The 17,500-nt window shown below is 40.2% G+C and overlaps 1 protein-coding gene across 1 annotated transcript in view; it reads left to right on the top strand.

Annotated features, from left to right (window-relative positions):
* The first annotated feature begins 14,307 nt into the window (after window positions 1-14,307).
* Window positions 14,308-17,500, top strand: part of LOC137970013 (3'-5' exoribonuclease HELZ2-like) — a 76,614-nt gene continuing 73,421 nt past the window's right edge. The window contains exons 1-4 of the mRNA XM_068816457.1: window positions 14,308-14,522; window positions 15,745-15,808; window positions 16,791-16,827; window positions 17,334-17,500. The exon at window positions 17,334-17,500 is cut by the window's right edge and continues 16 nt beyond it. Coding sequence (XP_068672558.1) covers window positions 14,501-14,522; window positions 15,745-15,808; window positions 16,791-16,827; window positions 17,334-17,500 — 290 coding nt within the window. The 5' untranslated portion in view covers window positions 14,308-14,500. The remainder of the gene's footprint in view (window positions 14,523-15,744; window positions 15,809-16,790; window positions 16,828-17,333) is intronic.

The raw sequence follows: 17,500 nt of genomic DNA, 5'->3' as shown, positions 1-17,500 counted from the left end.
GTTAATGATAATTGGATCTAGGCAGAGATTAAACACTCAATGTGATGAGGTTGATATACGTATTGATGAGTAGATCGTACTAAATCCCTCGGTCTTACCATTGATGATCGGCTTTCTTGGTCAAATCATGTAGACGAAATATGCAGGAAAGTTTCCTCAGCTATAGGAGCCTTAAAACGAATACAGCACTTTATCTCAGCTAATACTGCGCTTCAAATTTATAACGCTTTAATATTACCTCATTTTGATTATTGCAGCCCTGTCTGGGACTGCTTAAGTGGCCAGTCAAGTGATAAGCTGCAAAAATTACAAAATCACGCAGCTAGGGTAATTACTAATTTACCCTTTGATACGAGCTCCAACGTCCTTCTCGATACTCTTAAGTGGGCGAAGCTGTCTCTTCGACGTAAAAAACAGAAAGCACGAATTATGTATAAAACAATTCATGATCTTGCCCCGGAATACCTTCAACGCCTTTTCAGTCAAGGAGATGCTGAATATAACTTGAGAAACTTAGAAGGTAAACTTACTCTACCCAAGCCAAATACTAATTATTCGAAACGAAGTTTCTGTTATAGCGGGGCCTGTTTGTGGAACAATTTGCCCCAATACTTAAGAAATGCTGACTCTATTGGGCAGTTCAAACGCCCAATCAAGCAAGTATCTGACCTATCGGATTCGCACACGGCAATCATGTAAAACAGTTGTAAGCGTTTTTTTTACTTTTTTTTTAGCTTAACTGATGATTTTCCGTGTTAAAATAAAGTTTACTTACTTACTAGGTAATTTCATTCACAGGCTGCTGTTTGTTTTGCTTGAATGAAAGCTCTCTTGAAATCACTGACAGTTTGCTTAGTAAGTCGAGGATGTTTTCCTTTCAATAGACGCATTGCCTGATTGACTCCGTGTCTTACAGCATGCTGACCTATTTCTGCTCTTTTCTAGGCAGTCCACTTGATGTAGTTTCTTCGCTTTCTACCTTTTTTTTCTGGGATATTTTTCTTCATTCGTTACTTCTTCAGTTTCTCTTTCAGTGAGGTTTACAACACCTACATGTCTTCCAGCTTCTTCTGTCGGTGCCGATGAGATTGCTTGTAGAGGGCTTTCAAAATAGACATCGCTGCAAATGAAACTAATGGAGGAAAGCTCTCGAACAAAGAGAAACGAAGGAATGTTTCGCTCAATGACGTAAGACATAAAAAAGCGCGGGAAAGTCTACACAGCGTACCGCAATGAAGCGGGAAATAGCAATAACAGCCAGACGTAAACGATGGTAAAACTTGCCAATTTCGAGAACTTAGAACTATTTAAACTTTAAACACAAATGGAAATTTTCATCAAGTACCTAATTGCTAGTCGAGGTTGGGATGTTTATGGTAAAACTGTCTGGACAATTCCAAAGAAAGGTCAAAGATTGTATGGCCAGAAAGAACGAGATGCAGACGCACGTCTTGTTGACCAATACGCTGTCGCCTGGATGACGAAGATGCAAAGTAAAACTTGTACCCGATGTTGTTGGCCATGTTCAACAAGAAATATCACCTTTGATGTACTTTTTTCTACATCACGGAGGTAGTAGCATCGATGCAGTAGTTGAGGATGAAAAGTATAGGCCTTCTCCAATTGCAAAGGGATGACTTGAGATAGTCCTCCGAGCCACGTTTAAAATTGACGACAGCAAGCGGTCTCTTCTTCACCGTCAGAAAGAACTTATTGAAGAGAACTACGAGCGTCTTGACGAATCAGCTACAAATGAAAAAGAATCACTTGCTAGTGAAAATGAAGAGGATCTGTCAATTGTGTTCATGATTGATGGTGAAGCAGAAGAGGACTAGCACTAGTAATGCCACTGGGCTTGGCTCAAAATATGTGACTATTTATGCATGCAAAAAGATATTTACAATTTTTTTTTGTAAAAGCAACAAAAATTTTTCCTTTCCAGTGATATAAAGAGCGACTAAAGCCCCATCCGAGTTCTAGCTATATCACGTATATTGGCCTTGAATACATGTGATGGCGTCCCCCAAGAAAGTACTTAAAAGTTTTATACTGTACTGTCAAAATTTCGAACGGTTTTATTTTCGGACACTTAATTTGTCCGAAATTAAGAGCATGTCCACCAGAGGACCAGGCAGAGATGATGCATGCCATCTCAACGATTTCAGTGAAACTTGACCAGATTGAAGGACATACTCAATAACTCAAAGAGCCAAAACAGTTTAACAATTGCAATTTTCTGGGGAAAGTTACACCACCCCTACTTTTTTTAACATAAATTTCTTTAAATACTACACTTAATAAGGGTAAAAGTAAGGGGCTCTTAAACCTGAGCAATTCATTCAATTCCATTGTGGCCTCACACGAGTGTGAATACGTCCTTCTTGAGTTATACACGGGAGTTTCATGTAATTTGATTGATTTCTTGTCAATCAATGCAAGTTGATAACTAACCATGCAAAATGGCATAGCAAACTATAGTGATTTTGAGGCCAAATATCTCCAGTGGCCAAGTCCTTCCCAAAGAGATAGCTACATCACGGTTCAGTTCCATATTTTGGCCTGTATGAATTATTAAAAAAAAAATTGAGACCCGCAATTTTTTGTTTGTAGATGGAGCTCAAACCCTGCACATCTTGCACAAGATTTTAGTTTAATGACTAACGTTATAAAAGTTTCTGCATAAACCTCAAACACAGATAAATTTTTCAAAAGTACAAAAAGATAATAAAGTTAGAAGGTCCAGGAATTGGTACAAAAACAAAGACAAACAAGTGCAGTCTCAGAACACTGATACAGCGGTTGTTGTGAACCTTCATAATTCACTCTTCTTAAACTTGGAATGCTCCCTTGATGACATTATCGCTTCGCCTGAACACTCCATGACACTGAGATTTGCACGCTATATTGAAACGATGTGAATTAGTGCTTAGTAGCCAAGCTTTGAAATGTGGACAGAAGTCTGGGCATCACAAAACGCGCAAGATGAGTCGCAGCAAAAGGAATCGTTACTGTTCAGATCTAGTAATAATTATTATGTAAACTTTCCCTTTACGTATATTAGAAGTGTGTCTGGCTAGTCGTTGCTTTTAACATCCTCGCATGGACTGCTACCGTAGGGTCGTAGACGAAAACAGCCAGCGACGTGCTAATGAAAGGTCCACTGTCATCTTCCCTGGTGATGTGTCTGGGTGTTGGGTGTTCAACCATGCGGTGTTGTAGGGTTAATTAATACCTGTAGTATTAGAGCACCTTGCGAGTTATGTTCCGGTTGGATTTGCTCCTTAACTGCTGGAGAACAGTGCAATACCATCAGGTGCTGTCATTTCTGGTAGTGTTAATTAACTCCAAGGTCTCCCCCAGGTTGGGCATTCTGCACTTGAACTCATCGCCTTCATCACCTTCAGTTCTATCATGAAAACGATATCCTTCCTTTTTCAGTACATAAATCCGGAAATAAGTCGTGCAGGGCTAGTCCCCCGTAAAGACTGCTAGGACCGGATCGAAACAATTCTTAGCAAAAGACTTGACTACGAAAACTACAAGAAAACTTCAAAAACGACGAAAGTCAGCCGGGCGGCAGTGTATTACTGACTTCATGACGGGCCAGCGGGAACTCGGCACACCATCACGAACCGTTGGTCCTGATTATTGTCACTTGTTTTCCTTCAAAACTCTTGTAATCTCAACATATGATGTACGTGCACTTTTTCAGACAGGAAAGTTACATCAGCTGTGCTGATGCTGGTATCGACATCATCGGCATCCAAGAGCACAGGCTCATCACCACCAGTCTAACAGAAGAACTTTGACCTGAGGACAGAAACTGGGTGTTTACTTATGGATCTGCCACTGATCAAAAAATAGGTGGTGTTGGTTTTGTCATCTCCAAATCAATCTATAAGTGCATCCAGAAGGTCGAGGTCATCTCAGAAAGAATCATCCATGCAACATTCCACGGGAATCCCAGGCTTTCCGTTACAGTCGTGTGTGCTTCAACAGAATGTGGTCCAACAACAGCTAAGGACGACTTCTATAATTCCCTTGCAGAACATCTAGAGCAACTCAAGAGACATGACATCAATCTTGTTGTTGGGAATTTTAACGTCAGAATAGGTACAGACAGTCATCATACTAATCCTGAAGTTGTCGGGTGGTACTGTTACCATGATCAGACAAATGATAATGGTGAGAGATTGGTCAACTTGTGCGTGGAGCACAACCTTCGTCCAGCACAGTCTAGATTTCCCCATTCCAACTCACAAAGTCTCCTCAAGCCAGAGCAAGGTGGAGGAACCTTAACACCAGACTGAACGACTCCTACAAAGTAGAAAAGACTGCTGTACTTAACAAACAAATGGAAAATCACCACTTGAAATATAATCCATTCATTATCTGTAGGAACATCAAAACCAACGTCAAGGTGAAACTGAGGAATGGCGCACCCGAGAATGAAACACATCTTCTTGAGGAAGGACTACTTCAGTTCACTTCTGAACAATGACAGTGGCTTCACTCCATCAGACCTATTTACCGAGAAAAATTTAGAGCTTTCCCAAAAAATTCGCAATTCAGGTTCTGACGGGCAAAAAAAAAAATGGTTGAAAGGGTGTGTATATATTTAATAGCTTAGGTACTTTATCACAGTGTCCCCAATTATCTACCAAGCTAAATACTTAAGACACTAGAATAAAGGTTTTGTTGTTGTTGTTGTTGTTGTTGAAATAGTTTACTATTCCTACTGAAAACATTTTTACTGATGCGCCAAGGTTTCTTGCTTTCTTTACTTTCTGGCGTAAAGATAATTCTTTGGCGTCACGAAACATCACAGTTCATGTTTCATCGAGGTATTTGAATAATAAGTTCAACAACAATGTCATGACCCTGAACTTGGAACAAAGAAATTAACCTGACATTCTCTGAAAAAATGCAGAAAACTATTGCTGCAATAAGTCGAGACAGAAAATTACGAACACTAACGGGATGGCGCAGTGGTGAGAGCACTCGCCTCCCACCAGTGTGGCCCGGGTTCGATTCCCTGATCCGGCGTCATATGTGGGTTGAGTTTGTTGGTTCTCTACTCTGCACCGAGAGGTTCTTCGGGTACTCCGGTTTCCCCTCTCCTCAAAAACCAACATTTGTCTTGATTTGTGTTAATTGTTAATTTCAAGTTTACAGTGTCCCCAATTAGTGCTCCAGCGCTAGAACGACCAGACACTTAGATAAAGTTCCTTTCCTTTCCTTTTTCACTGTATTTGTATTATTTTCAGCTTTAATAAACCATTTTCTCACCTTGTTTATTTCAACGTACGTTTCCCTTTTCTTTTTACAATGTAACAGCATTTCTTAAACCCCAGGAGCAGAGCGAGGAACAAAGTTCACCTACCAATGGAGCAGGCTGACAGCACCATTGTCCATCCACAAGCGCACGTGCGATTCTCGTTACCACCGGTAGAACCATCAAGAGAGGTATTTTGAAAGGAAATTTTTGAAGAGGCAGATGAGAATACATGCCTTTGGTAACACAGCTCATTGGCTGCAGAGTAGGTGAGTAGAGCTCCCGTTTTTTGCGCAATGAGAGACAATGTGGACAGTGATGGTGGGGAGAGAGGGGCAGGGAGTCGGAATATCCCTCTTATGGGCGAGACCTCGCAGGAATGGCAGCCGACTCCCCAGGTTGAGCACAAGCTACAGAGCCTCAACAATTTCTTAGGAGAAAATCAGACAGGAGCGTCAGTCCTGTAAGATCACAATGCAAGTCTGACGTGCTGACTATCTCTGCCCCCACACAGCAATACTATAGAAGGAATGCTGAACAGGACGTTGACGTCGTATTAGACGCCATAGCCCCAGGAAACTCTACGTGGCTTTTCGAACAGGTGCGCAGCAGGAGTGAGATCATCCAAGGGGTCTCAAATGCAGGAGAAGGCACGTTAGTGTCTAGAGGTGTCACTTGCTATGAAGAAGCAGGCTCATGGTACAACAGACAGCAAATATTGTCACTTTTTGCAGGCGACTATTCCAAAACAGAATTGCTCCAGATGATCCCTGGCCTCACCAAATGCAAGTGGAGGATCGATGAGGCAAGAAAGCATGCTTTCAAGAACAAGCATTGGTCAACCCATCGAGCGACCAACGCTGCAGAGGACACGTCCTCATCCTGTTAAGGTAGATCACTTTCTGGATTTTAAACCTAGCCCCTCATTCCTCCAAGACGTGGCGTATGGGACAACAAATCTCAAACTATCAACTGGCGAGAAAATTGAAATTCCCAGTGTGGTGCGTACCGTCATCTAGTGCAGCTGTACTTGAAATACTGTACTGAGTCTGTATTTGAGCCCTTGAGAAGATCTACACTAGTTAGCATCATAAAGGTTAGCCTTTCTGTAACCGTTGTTAGTCATGCCTTTGACAGCCGTCATTAACTACCAAATTTTCTCTCCTGTTGATTCATGCGCAAAAAATTGGTTAGCATATCTTGCCTTATTTGATAGACTCCCTTACACTTTTTGCCACATAACACAGTAAATGATCGATAGATTTACTGGAAAGTAAAATAATCATTTCTCTTCTTCTCACATATGCGCAGCGTCACAAAAGAAATTACTGGCTGGCCTTGACAGTACGCAAACCAACGCCCTCGCCTCTTGAAGATACCATTAACCAGTTGCACCAGCATGGTAGGCTAAGATTTCTTTGAAACACACGCTAAAGCTAGTGGGTTTTTCTTTTTTGTAGTTATTTGCTATCCAAATAGCAAAAACGCCATCATGACGGGATATGATGTAAACAAGTACTCCTCATGTCTTCACTGAGCCTTGCTGTACCTTTCTGCTCACATTGGGTAGAAACTATTGAGTGGAATCTCGTTGCGTTTTCTTTTTCATTCATCAGGTCTGGACAATGAAACATCAAGTTCCATTTAACGCCGGCTGAAAACAGCAAAGCAATACCTCAAGTCGGATTTCAAGATCCACATTTCCCAAGGGGAGGCCCTGTTCCGACCACTGTAGCGTGTATGCCCTCAGCAGTGGCAGAGTGATCATCGCGGGACATACCAGCACCAACACAACATCTGCTGTGATCACTGTGATGACTTATCCAATTAGCCTTGTCTTGTCTTCCTCTGATGTACATTTAGGGTAAAATGTAAAGGGCCTATTTCCCTTTTTTTTTTGCATCAACAGTTCAATTCTAGCGGCCCCGGTTTCAGGAAAAAAAATAGCAATTGGTTTCGTCCTTTATCATTGTAATGTTGCAGTGATACAGACAGACGAGAAGAGCTACATTATGATGTCGAGAGCGCTATACCTAAGCTAGAAGAGTGGAAGGCGCACATTGTGCGAGCTGTCCAACAAGATGGAGCCAAATCCTTTGTGATCGATCATCTGTCAGCCAGTCAAGTTCTCCTAATGGATTGGGCAATAAAGTTCCTTCCCATCAGTTTCCAAGAAACCCAAAGAGACTGGTTTTGGAAAAAAGGAAACTCCTGGCATGTGAGTGGCAATCACGAAAGATGAAGCTGGCAGTGACGTTGAGGTACTCGTCTCACATTATTTACTCGAATAAATACCGGGTGAGGTAGGGTGCTCCATTTTGTCTTGTTTGCTTCTATTCAAATGTTTGGGCGATAAGCTAATCCGGTCAAATGCCCAGGCCTGTAAATGGCTTTGGTAATAACTATACGATCGTGACAGTGCAACAGACTCATGTTTGGTGGAGATAATGAGTTAACCTTTTGCAATTATTCTCAGACAAGGACCTTCATTCCCCTGTTTGATGACTGTACCCAGAATTGGTTTGCTGTGGCATCTATCCTAGCGCACACGCTATCCCGCCACCCCATGTGAAGAGGAAGAAGATGATGAAGACAGGGTCCCATTCGCTTGCCCGGAGGAAGGATGCATGAAAGTGTACCAGTCATTTGCTGCTTTGCAGAGGCATCTCGATGTGGTGAAGCATCTTATAAGACTTGAACGCGAGACTCAATATGACCAGGTCAACCGTAAATGGGCAGAAACCTGCCAGTCCCTGGATGGTGGATATCTTCAGTCTATGCCTTCGACCTCGGCTGCAGCAACTGTCGACCAACCTGACAATCAAAACGTAGTCTCTGCAGAGGAAGGATGGGCTATAAAAAAGGTCAGAAATGCTGTAAACTTCTCCGAAAGTGTGAGAAACTATTTACGGGAGGTGTTCCTGCTGGGGGAAGAGACAGGCCACAAGGCTAACCCGGGAGATGTAGCAACGCGCATAAAGGGTTTACGGGACAGTAGCGGGAAGAAGAGATTCCAGAAAAAGGAGTGGTTGACCACTCCGCAGATTTCCCGCTATTTCAGCAGGCTATCAACCCTCAATAAAAGTGGTAGACTGCTTCGCAATACAGCTGCCACATCTTCCCATGCAAATGACGATGAAGATGTAGATGAAGTTGAAGACGATGTGTTGACAACAGAGGCCACTTCAATCCGGACAAGGCAACAGATCAGGCGCGAAACGGAATTGTAGTGATACTGAACTGTTATTGATATAACTCTCTGTTTGTTTAAGGATCAACAAGGAGGTTCAAAGTTTGGTCATATCATACACCAGAGACCTGGCCCAGGTTGCTCGAAGCATGGCTAGAGCTAACCAGCATTAAATACCATGGAAACCTATCGGTTTTGATACCTTTTGACCAACTGTTAGCGCCAACCAGGCTTCGAGAAACTGGCCCCTGACCATCAATACTTGCGTTAGTTCGCTCAAAATGTTTTCGGTGTAGAGTTTTCTGAGTGGGCAAGCCGAGGAAGCTACAATGCAGCTATATAGAAGTGATTAAGGTTTGAGACAGACGTGGCCTCGCGCTTCTGGCAGCCAACAGATCAATACACTACCTCACAGTTTTCAATGTCATATCGAATATATGCACGATAGCCAAGTCCTCACACGAATCCCTTAAATTTTTCGCAAGAAAATCACTGTGAGCAACAAGTCACCTCTTGTGCTAGCTTATAGTACCAATTTGGGAATAATTTTGGCGGAAATTCGCGCAATTATTTTCAAATCATCTGCCTGAAAGTCAGTACAGAAATAATATGTAAGTGAAAAAACTTCACCTTTGTTAGTGTTGTAAATAGCGAAAAATAGTATTGTGATTATTGTTGAGCCAATTGAATATTTTTATCAATATTATAAGTATTTTTAGAAGTATTAACGCTGCTATCAATAGCGTTAGAAAACGTTTAATATTTGAGCATTAATGTACTGTTAATCCTTTTTGATTAAATAGATATTAGCGTTGTAAATAATAATAATAATTATTATTACTAATTCTTCTTTTAGCTGCAACTACTATCACTTTTACGGCAATATTTATCCATTGGATTATCCAACACCTCGTCTGCGTGAAGTTTTTCTCCTGCCGTAGTTTTCCAAACATCCTGATAGTACGTACTATCCCTGTAAAGTAAGGAGGAGTTCTCTTGTGTTGATTCCCTGACTCCTCTCTACATTTTAAAGCTAGACTACTAAGCGCAAATTCGTATCGTTTTAATATGGCGTACGAATTTCAATGTCATGGAGTGTTCAGGCGAAGCGATAATGTTATCAAGAGAGCATTTCAAGTTTAATAAGCGTGAATTAGGAAGAAGAAAAGGTATGACAAGTGAAATTTTGTTATCTTAAGACTTTTAAATGCATATGAAGGTTCACAACAACCGCCGTATCAGTTTTCTGAGACCGCACTTGTTTGTCTTTGTTTTTACACTAATTAGAACTTCACTGGAACTTCTAACTTTATTGTCTTTTTGTTGCTTTGAAAAAATTGAGATCTTGAGGTTATGGCTTATCTGTGTTTGCGGTTTATACAGAAACTTTTACAATGATAGTCATTAAACTAAAATCATGTGCAAAAATGTGCAGGGTTTGAGCTCGATCTGCGAACAAAAAAATAGCGGGTCCCAATTTTTTTTTTAATAATTCGTACAGGCCAAAAGGTGGAACTGAACCGTGATATAGCTATCTCTTTGGGAGGGACTTGGCCACTGGAGATATTTGGCCTCAAAATCAGTATAGTTTGCAATGCCATTTTACATGGGTAGTTATTAACTTCCATTGATGTACAGGTAATCAATCAAGTTACATGAAACTCCCGTGTATGACTCACGAAGGACGTATTTACACTCGTGTGCTGCTACAATGGAATTGAATGAACTGCTCAGGTTTAAGAGCCCCTTACTTTTACCCTTATTTAGTGTAGTATTTAAAGAAATTTATGTAAAAAGAAGTAGGGGGTGGTGTAACTTTCCCCAGAAATTGCAATTGTTAAACCGTTTTGTCTCTTTGAGTTATTGAGTATGCTCTTCAATCTGTCTAGGTTTCACTGAAATCGGTGAGATGGCATGTGTCACCTCTGCCTGGTCATCTGGTGGACATGCTCTTAAAATCGTCCGAATTTTTTTGCAAGTAATCTAGTTCCTTCCCTTGCATGCGATTGGTCTTCTTCCTGATTTATTTCTAGCTTGTGCGCTCTTCGAAGGAGTTTTGACCAAGGAATTTGATCTTCATGACTTAACAAAATCTTTTAATAATAATAATAATAATAATAATAATAATAATAATAATAATAATAATAATAATAATAATAATAATAATAATAATAATAATAACTTTATTTCTATAGCGGTATTTACAAAAGCTCTATATCGCTTTACAAACTAATTAATATCTAACTAACAATAGCACTAAAAACAAAGATCAATTAAGAACAAGTCTAAAAAGATAAGTTTTCAATTTGGATTTAAAGACATCGACTGACCGACTTCATTTAATGTCCAAGGGAATTTCATTCCAGTGCTTTGAGGCAGCGACCGAAAAGGCCCTGTCCCCATAGCTCATCAGGCGCACATTCGGTACTTCTAATAAGTGTTTAACAGCTGACCTAAGATTTCTTGTAGGGTTGTATGGGACTATAAGTTGACTTAGATACGGAGGCGCCAGATTTTTGAGAGCTTTAAAGGTTAACAATAATACTTTAAAGGTAATTCGCTGCGTAATGGGTAACAGTGTAGCTCCTTAAGAACGGGGCAAATGTGCACAGCCCTAGGTTGCCCAGCTACAAGGCGAGCAGCGCAGTTTTGAACGCGCTGGAGCTCCTAAATCATATAGGTTTTAGGTTGAATTGGTCGCATTTAGTAATTTGCGGGTCCATACGAGCCAGACAGGAAGAGCGATGGAAATAAAATGGCGACCGTAGATGTGGTATTTACCTCTTGAATAAGGGATCACGATGTGACTTCACTGAATGAGGTTCTCTGATTGGACAGAAAGAAGACAATTGCGGAGATCTCCGCCCAATCAGGAAATTAGAACTTAATTCGATCTGGAACTCGTCTGTTAAAGGTATGTTTCCAGGGGCTCCTTTGTCTACTTGAAAACTTTTCGGCAGTGCCGATTCTCGTCCCGTCTCGACTGACTGCCCCTGGGTCTCCGAGGATGGTTGTTAAACGCATGCACGTTAAACAATAAAATGAAAAATAATTCCGAAAAGTGAAGTAAACCAAGGAAAACCTAATTATGGCAAAAAGGCTTGAAAAAGTGGACTTGAAGTGCTGTACAATTTTCATACAACCGGGCAAGGACAACTTAAAAATAACGCTCGCACACAAGTCCTTGCAAGCATGTGATCCAATCACAAGGTTCAAATATGAAACAGGGCCGCGCAGATTGGCTCAAAATGCAAGTCTACGAAAGATTGACATGTCTTAGACTGCTACCTTGATTTTTTCTATGTTAACACCGCGGTTCTCCATATGACAGATTTGTCAGTTCTACTTTCACTGCACTCGAAGAATTTCGCATTTGGACACGTTAAGGTACAATTTTTAGTTCTTAGGCCATCCAATAAGGCGGACTATTCTTTGTCGTGTTTTATATCAGAAATGTCCCTGTGGTAGGTACTTGGTGTCTCTTTTTCTATTGTTTCAATTTTTTTTAAACAAGGTATAAAACGTTCAGTAATTATACAATTACCCTAACGCTCACCCTAATCCTAACCCTGAAGGTTTTACCGTGTTTAGATAATTTTGTGCAATAGATAACCACTAAATGACAAAATACACCAAGTACCTACCGTCCCTGTACATGTTACTTCTGGCTGTGCACCGTTTAACGGTAGATCAAACATATATACACAAGACAGTTCCAAGGTTCCGAGGAAGTGCTGCTGTACACAACACGCTCATGTGCATCTGGCCAGTGAAGAAATTACGAACTGGAGAAGGCAGCTGTGGACACTTCGGTAGCTTCGGTTTGATCGTAAATATGTCATCTTAATAAATAGTAATGATAATAATATTAAAGTGCACCTAACCCCAAAATATTTTTTTCGCTAAAATGAATCTTTGCACCTGTCTGAAACGCATTGCGGCCATCTTTTCATTTTTCTAACAAATCCAGTAATTTTAGAGGCTTCGAAAGGTGCGAAAAACCAAGCATCTTTTGTTTACGACCGAGTCAGAAGGGGAGTGGGTCTACTCCTGATTTGACGTCACAATCTACTTTGCATGCATTTTTTACAAAGAGTTAATGCAATGTAAATCAGCTTGTGACGTCAAATCAGGAATAGACCTACTTCCCTTCTGACTCGGTCGTTAACAAAAGATGCTTGGATTTTCGCAACTTTCGAAGCCTATAAAATGGCAGGATTTGTTAGAAAAAGGAAAAAATGGCCGCAATGCGTTTGGAACAGATGCAAAGATTCATTTTAGCGAGAAAAATATTTTGGGGTTAGGTGCACTTTAACATTTTAAACTTTTAGTTGCGGGGTTTTCAATGAAGCACAACTACCCTAACTTTCCAGAGGCTCCTATTTGGGATTCTCAGATTTATCAAAGTATTTTGCTAGCTCGAGTAGATCGCACAACCTCGTTTCCAGGGTTGTTCCTTCACTAAATGAGGAAAAGCCGTGAGAAGGAGGTTGTAGATTTACGTGTTGCATTTCTGGAAGCAGTAAACGAGTGCACCCTTTGGGTGCGTATTTACTGTTAACTTGTGCAAGGTAAAAGGTCGAAAGTGATGGACATTTCCGTCACAACACGACAAACAAATCGAATGAGAACAGACGCAAGGAGTAGAATTACTCTACTGAATGGTGACAGTTCTCTTTGATGCAAGGGACTGAGGAAATATTCAAAGTTCAGTCTACTTTTACATGAATTTGGCTACTTTTAGTTAAATCATACCAGTTCTACTTTGGAATAACATGCGATCAGACGCATTTTTTATACCTTTCACGACTTTCGTCTGGGAACAAAAACGCCAGATCCATGTCTCTATGAATATCATATATCGCCGTTGGATGTCAGGTAAAAATCATGAATCATACGTCAAGAAATTCATAAAATGAGAGTAAATTGAAATAAACAGTGCAATGTGGTAGCAAGTTTTTCGTCAGTTTTCATAAACTCTGTCCTCCACCTATTTTTCGGATGCATTTGCAATGCTCTTCCTTAGAGGGCTTGCGATGAAAAAAGGGTCAAGCGACGAAGTAATTAATAATGGATATAAACATCCTGTCCAAATTCACATTTTTAACCATTCGAACGGGGATCAAAATCTCTTTTCTTTTTTCGGCCAATAAAAGTGAAGTCTAGATTCCTGACAGCAGCCAGAAGCCTCGTTAAGAAATTGTACTGATCAGGTCTTCTTTTTCCCCCTGTCAAGAAAAGAAAGAACGCTTGATCACTGCCTAACCTGGGAACTACACATTAAATAAATAAATAAATAAAAATTACCTTGGCTCTATACATCGCACTATTGTACCTCACCAGCTAACGTCCGGTCCACCGTGAGAAGAAATACCAGCAAGTACGCAGCTATTATACCGGCTCTCGCGATTGCTTCCGGAAAGACGAAACACAAATGAAAAGACGAGAACAACTACAAAAGAGCCACAACAGCCATAGTAAAACCTATTGTGTTCATATTCAGACTTTTGGACACGCTCGGACAAGTTTGCTATCGGTTTCCGAGAAAATCAACAGGATTTGACGTCAATTCTCAGAAATGGAGGTTTATCAATATTAGTCAATTTCAATACTACATTATTCCATATCCTCAGTATTGTTCGCTTACATACGAACTAGTAGATGGTACCTCTTTATGAAAAGAAAGTTGTTGTAATTACAAATATAGAGGCATGTAGTGAAAGGAAATCCATTGAAAGCAAAAGGTAAGAATTGAGTAGTCTGTTTGTCATAATGAGTGTCTCAGCTGTTGGTATTTCCTTGTGGGGTCAATAATGTCGTTTGTTATGAAAACTTCAAACAACTGGCTCAGGATATGTTTTTCAGTCAAAAAACTTCCTACTAAGGCACAGTTAGCGCGCGGCCTTGGTGCAAGAAGTCCTGAGTTCGATTCCCGGACCTCACATCCTTGTTTCGACTTCTTTCCGTTCTGCGGTGTAGCTTACGTAGCTTTAAATACCCGTAAAACGGAGCACTGATGGCGAGGGGGGAGTAAAATGAGCGCACCGTCGACCTCAGGTTTGTCAGTTGAATTACTGTTACGAGTTATCGACGTTAAATATGGTTGCTTTACTTTACTTTACCTGTCGATTTATAATTTGATCCACCACTGAACTATTTGCATGATTCGACATTGAGTCTAGGTTTCCATTTAAATTAAAAGGAATTTGAATGAACTGAGAGGTCTGATTCCGAGTTATAGGACTGATTTAAAAGATATGCATGCAAATGCCTGCACTCTTGGTTGAATTTGGAAACTGCTTTGTACCGTTTAACAAATATTATATAGATATAATTGTCTTGCCGTGCATGGAGTTTAATTAAATTTATAGGAACAAGTGGTAAGAAACAGTAAGAGCAAGGTAAGAACAGCATCAAATAGTGAAGGAACACACTGTATAAGTTGCATCCCGTAAACTTAGCCAAAATAAAACGAGAGACAGCGCAAGAGTTAAGTCAGAGTAATTGCTGGAGGACGTACAACGTCTTTAAGAAAAGGTCATAAGCTGAAGTGATCCCATTGTGAACCAAACAACTTATTACGTAAGTGACTGACAAGTTATCCATTGTTTCAAGCATGCATGAGCACAAACCACAAATATCACTTGAGTCATGATAAAGAAGAATCGAGAAAGCGTCGCATTTCCTTGCAAGCGTTCCTGCGTCGTCTTTCTCTGAGATCAAAGGTGATTTCAGAGGAACGTTAGTGTGATAACGACAATATATTTCGCTTTAACACGTTTCTCGGTGCTATCGATTAAAACGAAGCTAAAGAAATGTCTAGAAGTCGTTAGAAAAACGCTTTTTATAATACGAAGGAGCTTCAACTAGCTTCATTTTCTGGACAGCCACGGACAATGCAATGACACTCACACAACAGAATTTTAACGCTACCCAGTCTGATATAAAATCCGTGCTGCGTATCTGTACGCACATATGTCTACTGAGTTATATTACTGATATAACCCAATATTGATTCTAATTATTCTCTTGCAGCCTTAATCAGCATATTTTTATGAACACTTTCCCTTTTTATTTATTTATTTTTTACAAGAACGTCAATCTCTTTTAGCTGAGGCTTATCATGTTGTTAAAGTTGTGCGGTATACTAAGTTGGACTACAAACTGAGTTATTCTCCAGACAGTGCATCATGCAATAAGAAAACCGCATTGCTAAAAAAAAAACGTCACAGGGTATTTGAGTTAATTATCCAGTAATGTCAACTGATTTACTTTTCAGCGTTGACGTCACGATCTGTCATGGCAGAGATTGCTGAAGAATCACGGCTAAACTGGGAGGATAGGTATGGAACATAAACTGCTCATTGTAAAAGAGATAATCTAGACGACAAAACTAAGTGAGTCTGTAAGTTTGAGATAGTACTTAAATAATTTTTTTTTTCTTCTGAGAATTATTTTTTCTGCCAATGCTAGTTATGTTATTCATATCAATGGTGAATTACTTACTATGCAGCTGCAGGGTAATCTTTCAGAAGCTTTTTAATTCCCGTCGTACCGAGCTGATTCGCGAAATAAAAGAATGTAGGTTTCTTTCTTTGAAAATCGTTTCATCTAAACAATCATACGCAGACGCTCTACTCCAATTTTATGTCAGACTTGTTTTTATATCCGTCCCTACGTTCAACTTTACATTTAAGTCAATGCAGGAAATGCCGCACTGCAGCACGGAACCCGCGTTTTTTGACGGGAAGTTGCGTGGTCAGCGCATTGCATTTGACACTGCGTTTTAGTAAAATAATCAAACTTTTGAAGACAACGAAAACACAAGCTACGTATTTTTTTTTATGTGTTGCACAACGAAGAAAGATGAGAAAGGAAGAGAGAGGGAAGAAGAAAACCAAATTGAATAAGCATAGGACGAGAAAGCGATGATCAACTCGAAAGAGAACGATTGAGAGCGCGAGAAAAATTGAGGAAATCATATCGACGAGCAGAGGAAGACAGAGTAAACACGAGCGCGAGAGAATAGACTGAATAATGGTAGCGAAAACGAGGAAAAGACCAAGAACGAGAAGGGGAAAATATATTAATTTATAGCAATGAGCAGGCCGGACTGGTCGTATGGTAAGCGGACTAGTTATAAAAATATCTGAAAACAAACTCGTCAATAAAGAATGATTGAGAAGCTCCGCCTCTAGATATTTTAATTAGTCTTTTTCTAATGAGTTTAATTAATTTAACCACTCTGACCTTTGTTAATTACTTAAAGTGACAGAATCTGATTATTAAAACTAGTTTTTGGTGATTTTACCCTATGGTTTATAGCGAGGAGATCATGCATCTGATGCTGCTATCAAAAATGGTACGTTTAAAATAACTATCTCACTGACATTTTTAAAACTTTTAATTAAGCCACAAATACACCGATGTTTCTGCCATCGAAGAACGGATGAAGGCATGCGAAGTGTAGAAACCTATGTGAGGAGCACCATATAGCCAAAGCATACTGACCGTTCGACAACACTCAACAGCCCCAATTTCGTAATAATTATGCCATACATTACAGTATGAAATGAACGGAGTTTTCAAGCAAAACATGAGGCATTGATCCCAAGAGAGGTTGAGAGGTTTTCTCCGGGTACTCCAGTTTCCCCTCTCCTGAAAAACCAACATTTGACTTGATTTGCGTTAGTTGTTAATTACAGTTTACAGTGTCCCCAATTAGTGTTCCAGCGCTAGAACGACTAGACGTATAAAGTTCCTTTCCTTTCCTTTCCAAGTGACGTCGGAAAACCCCAGAGTTCACTTTGTCTTGACCGAGTACATGTTTTTCGCCCCTTTCATTTCAAAACTTGTACCTATTTTCAGGGTATACTCGACGTAGAAGTCCTAAAACGGGTGGCCGATGTTAAGTTTCGTGCAAAGGAGTATAGTAAAGCAGGCTCAATTTACTCAATGGCACTTGACTTCCTCATTGATTCATCGATGAAACAAGTGAAAGTTATCGCGGAAAACATTTTCCGCAAGAGAGCCGA

This window comes from Montipora foliosa, chromosome 9 (assembly GCF_036669935.1).
Source record: "Montipora foliosa isolate CH-2021 chromosome 9, ASM3666993v2, whole genome shotgun sequence".
NCBI lineage: Eukaryota > Metazoa > Cnidaria > Anthozoa > Scleractinia > Acroporidae > Montipora > Montipora foliosa.
Note: the sequence above shows the minus strand (reverse complement) of the source record. Positions and strands in the feature narration are given on the sequence as shown.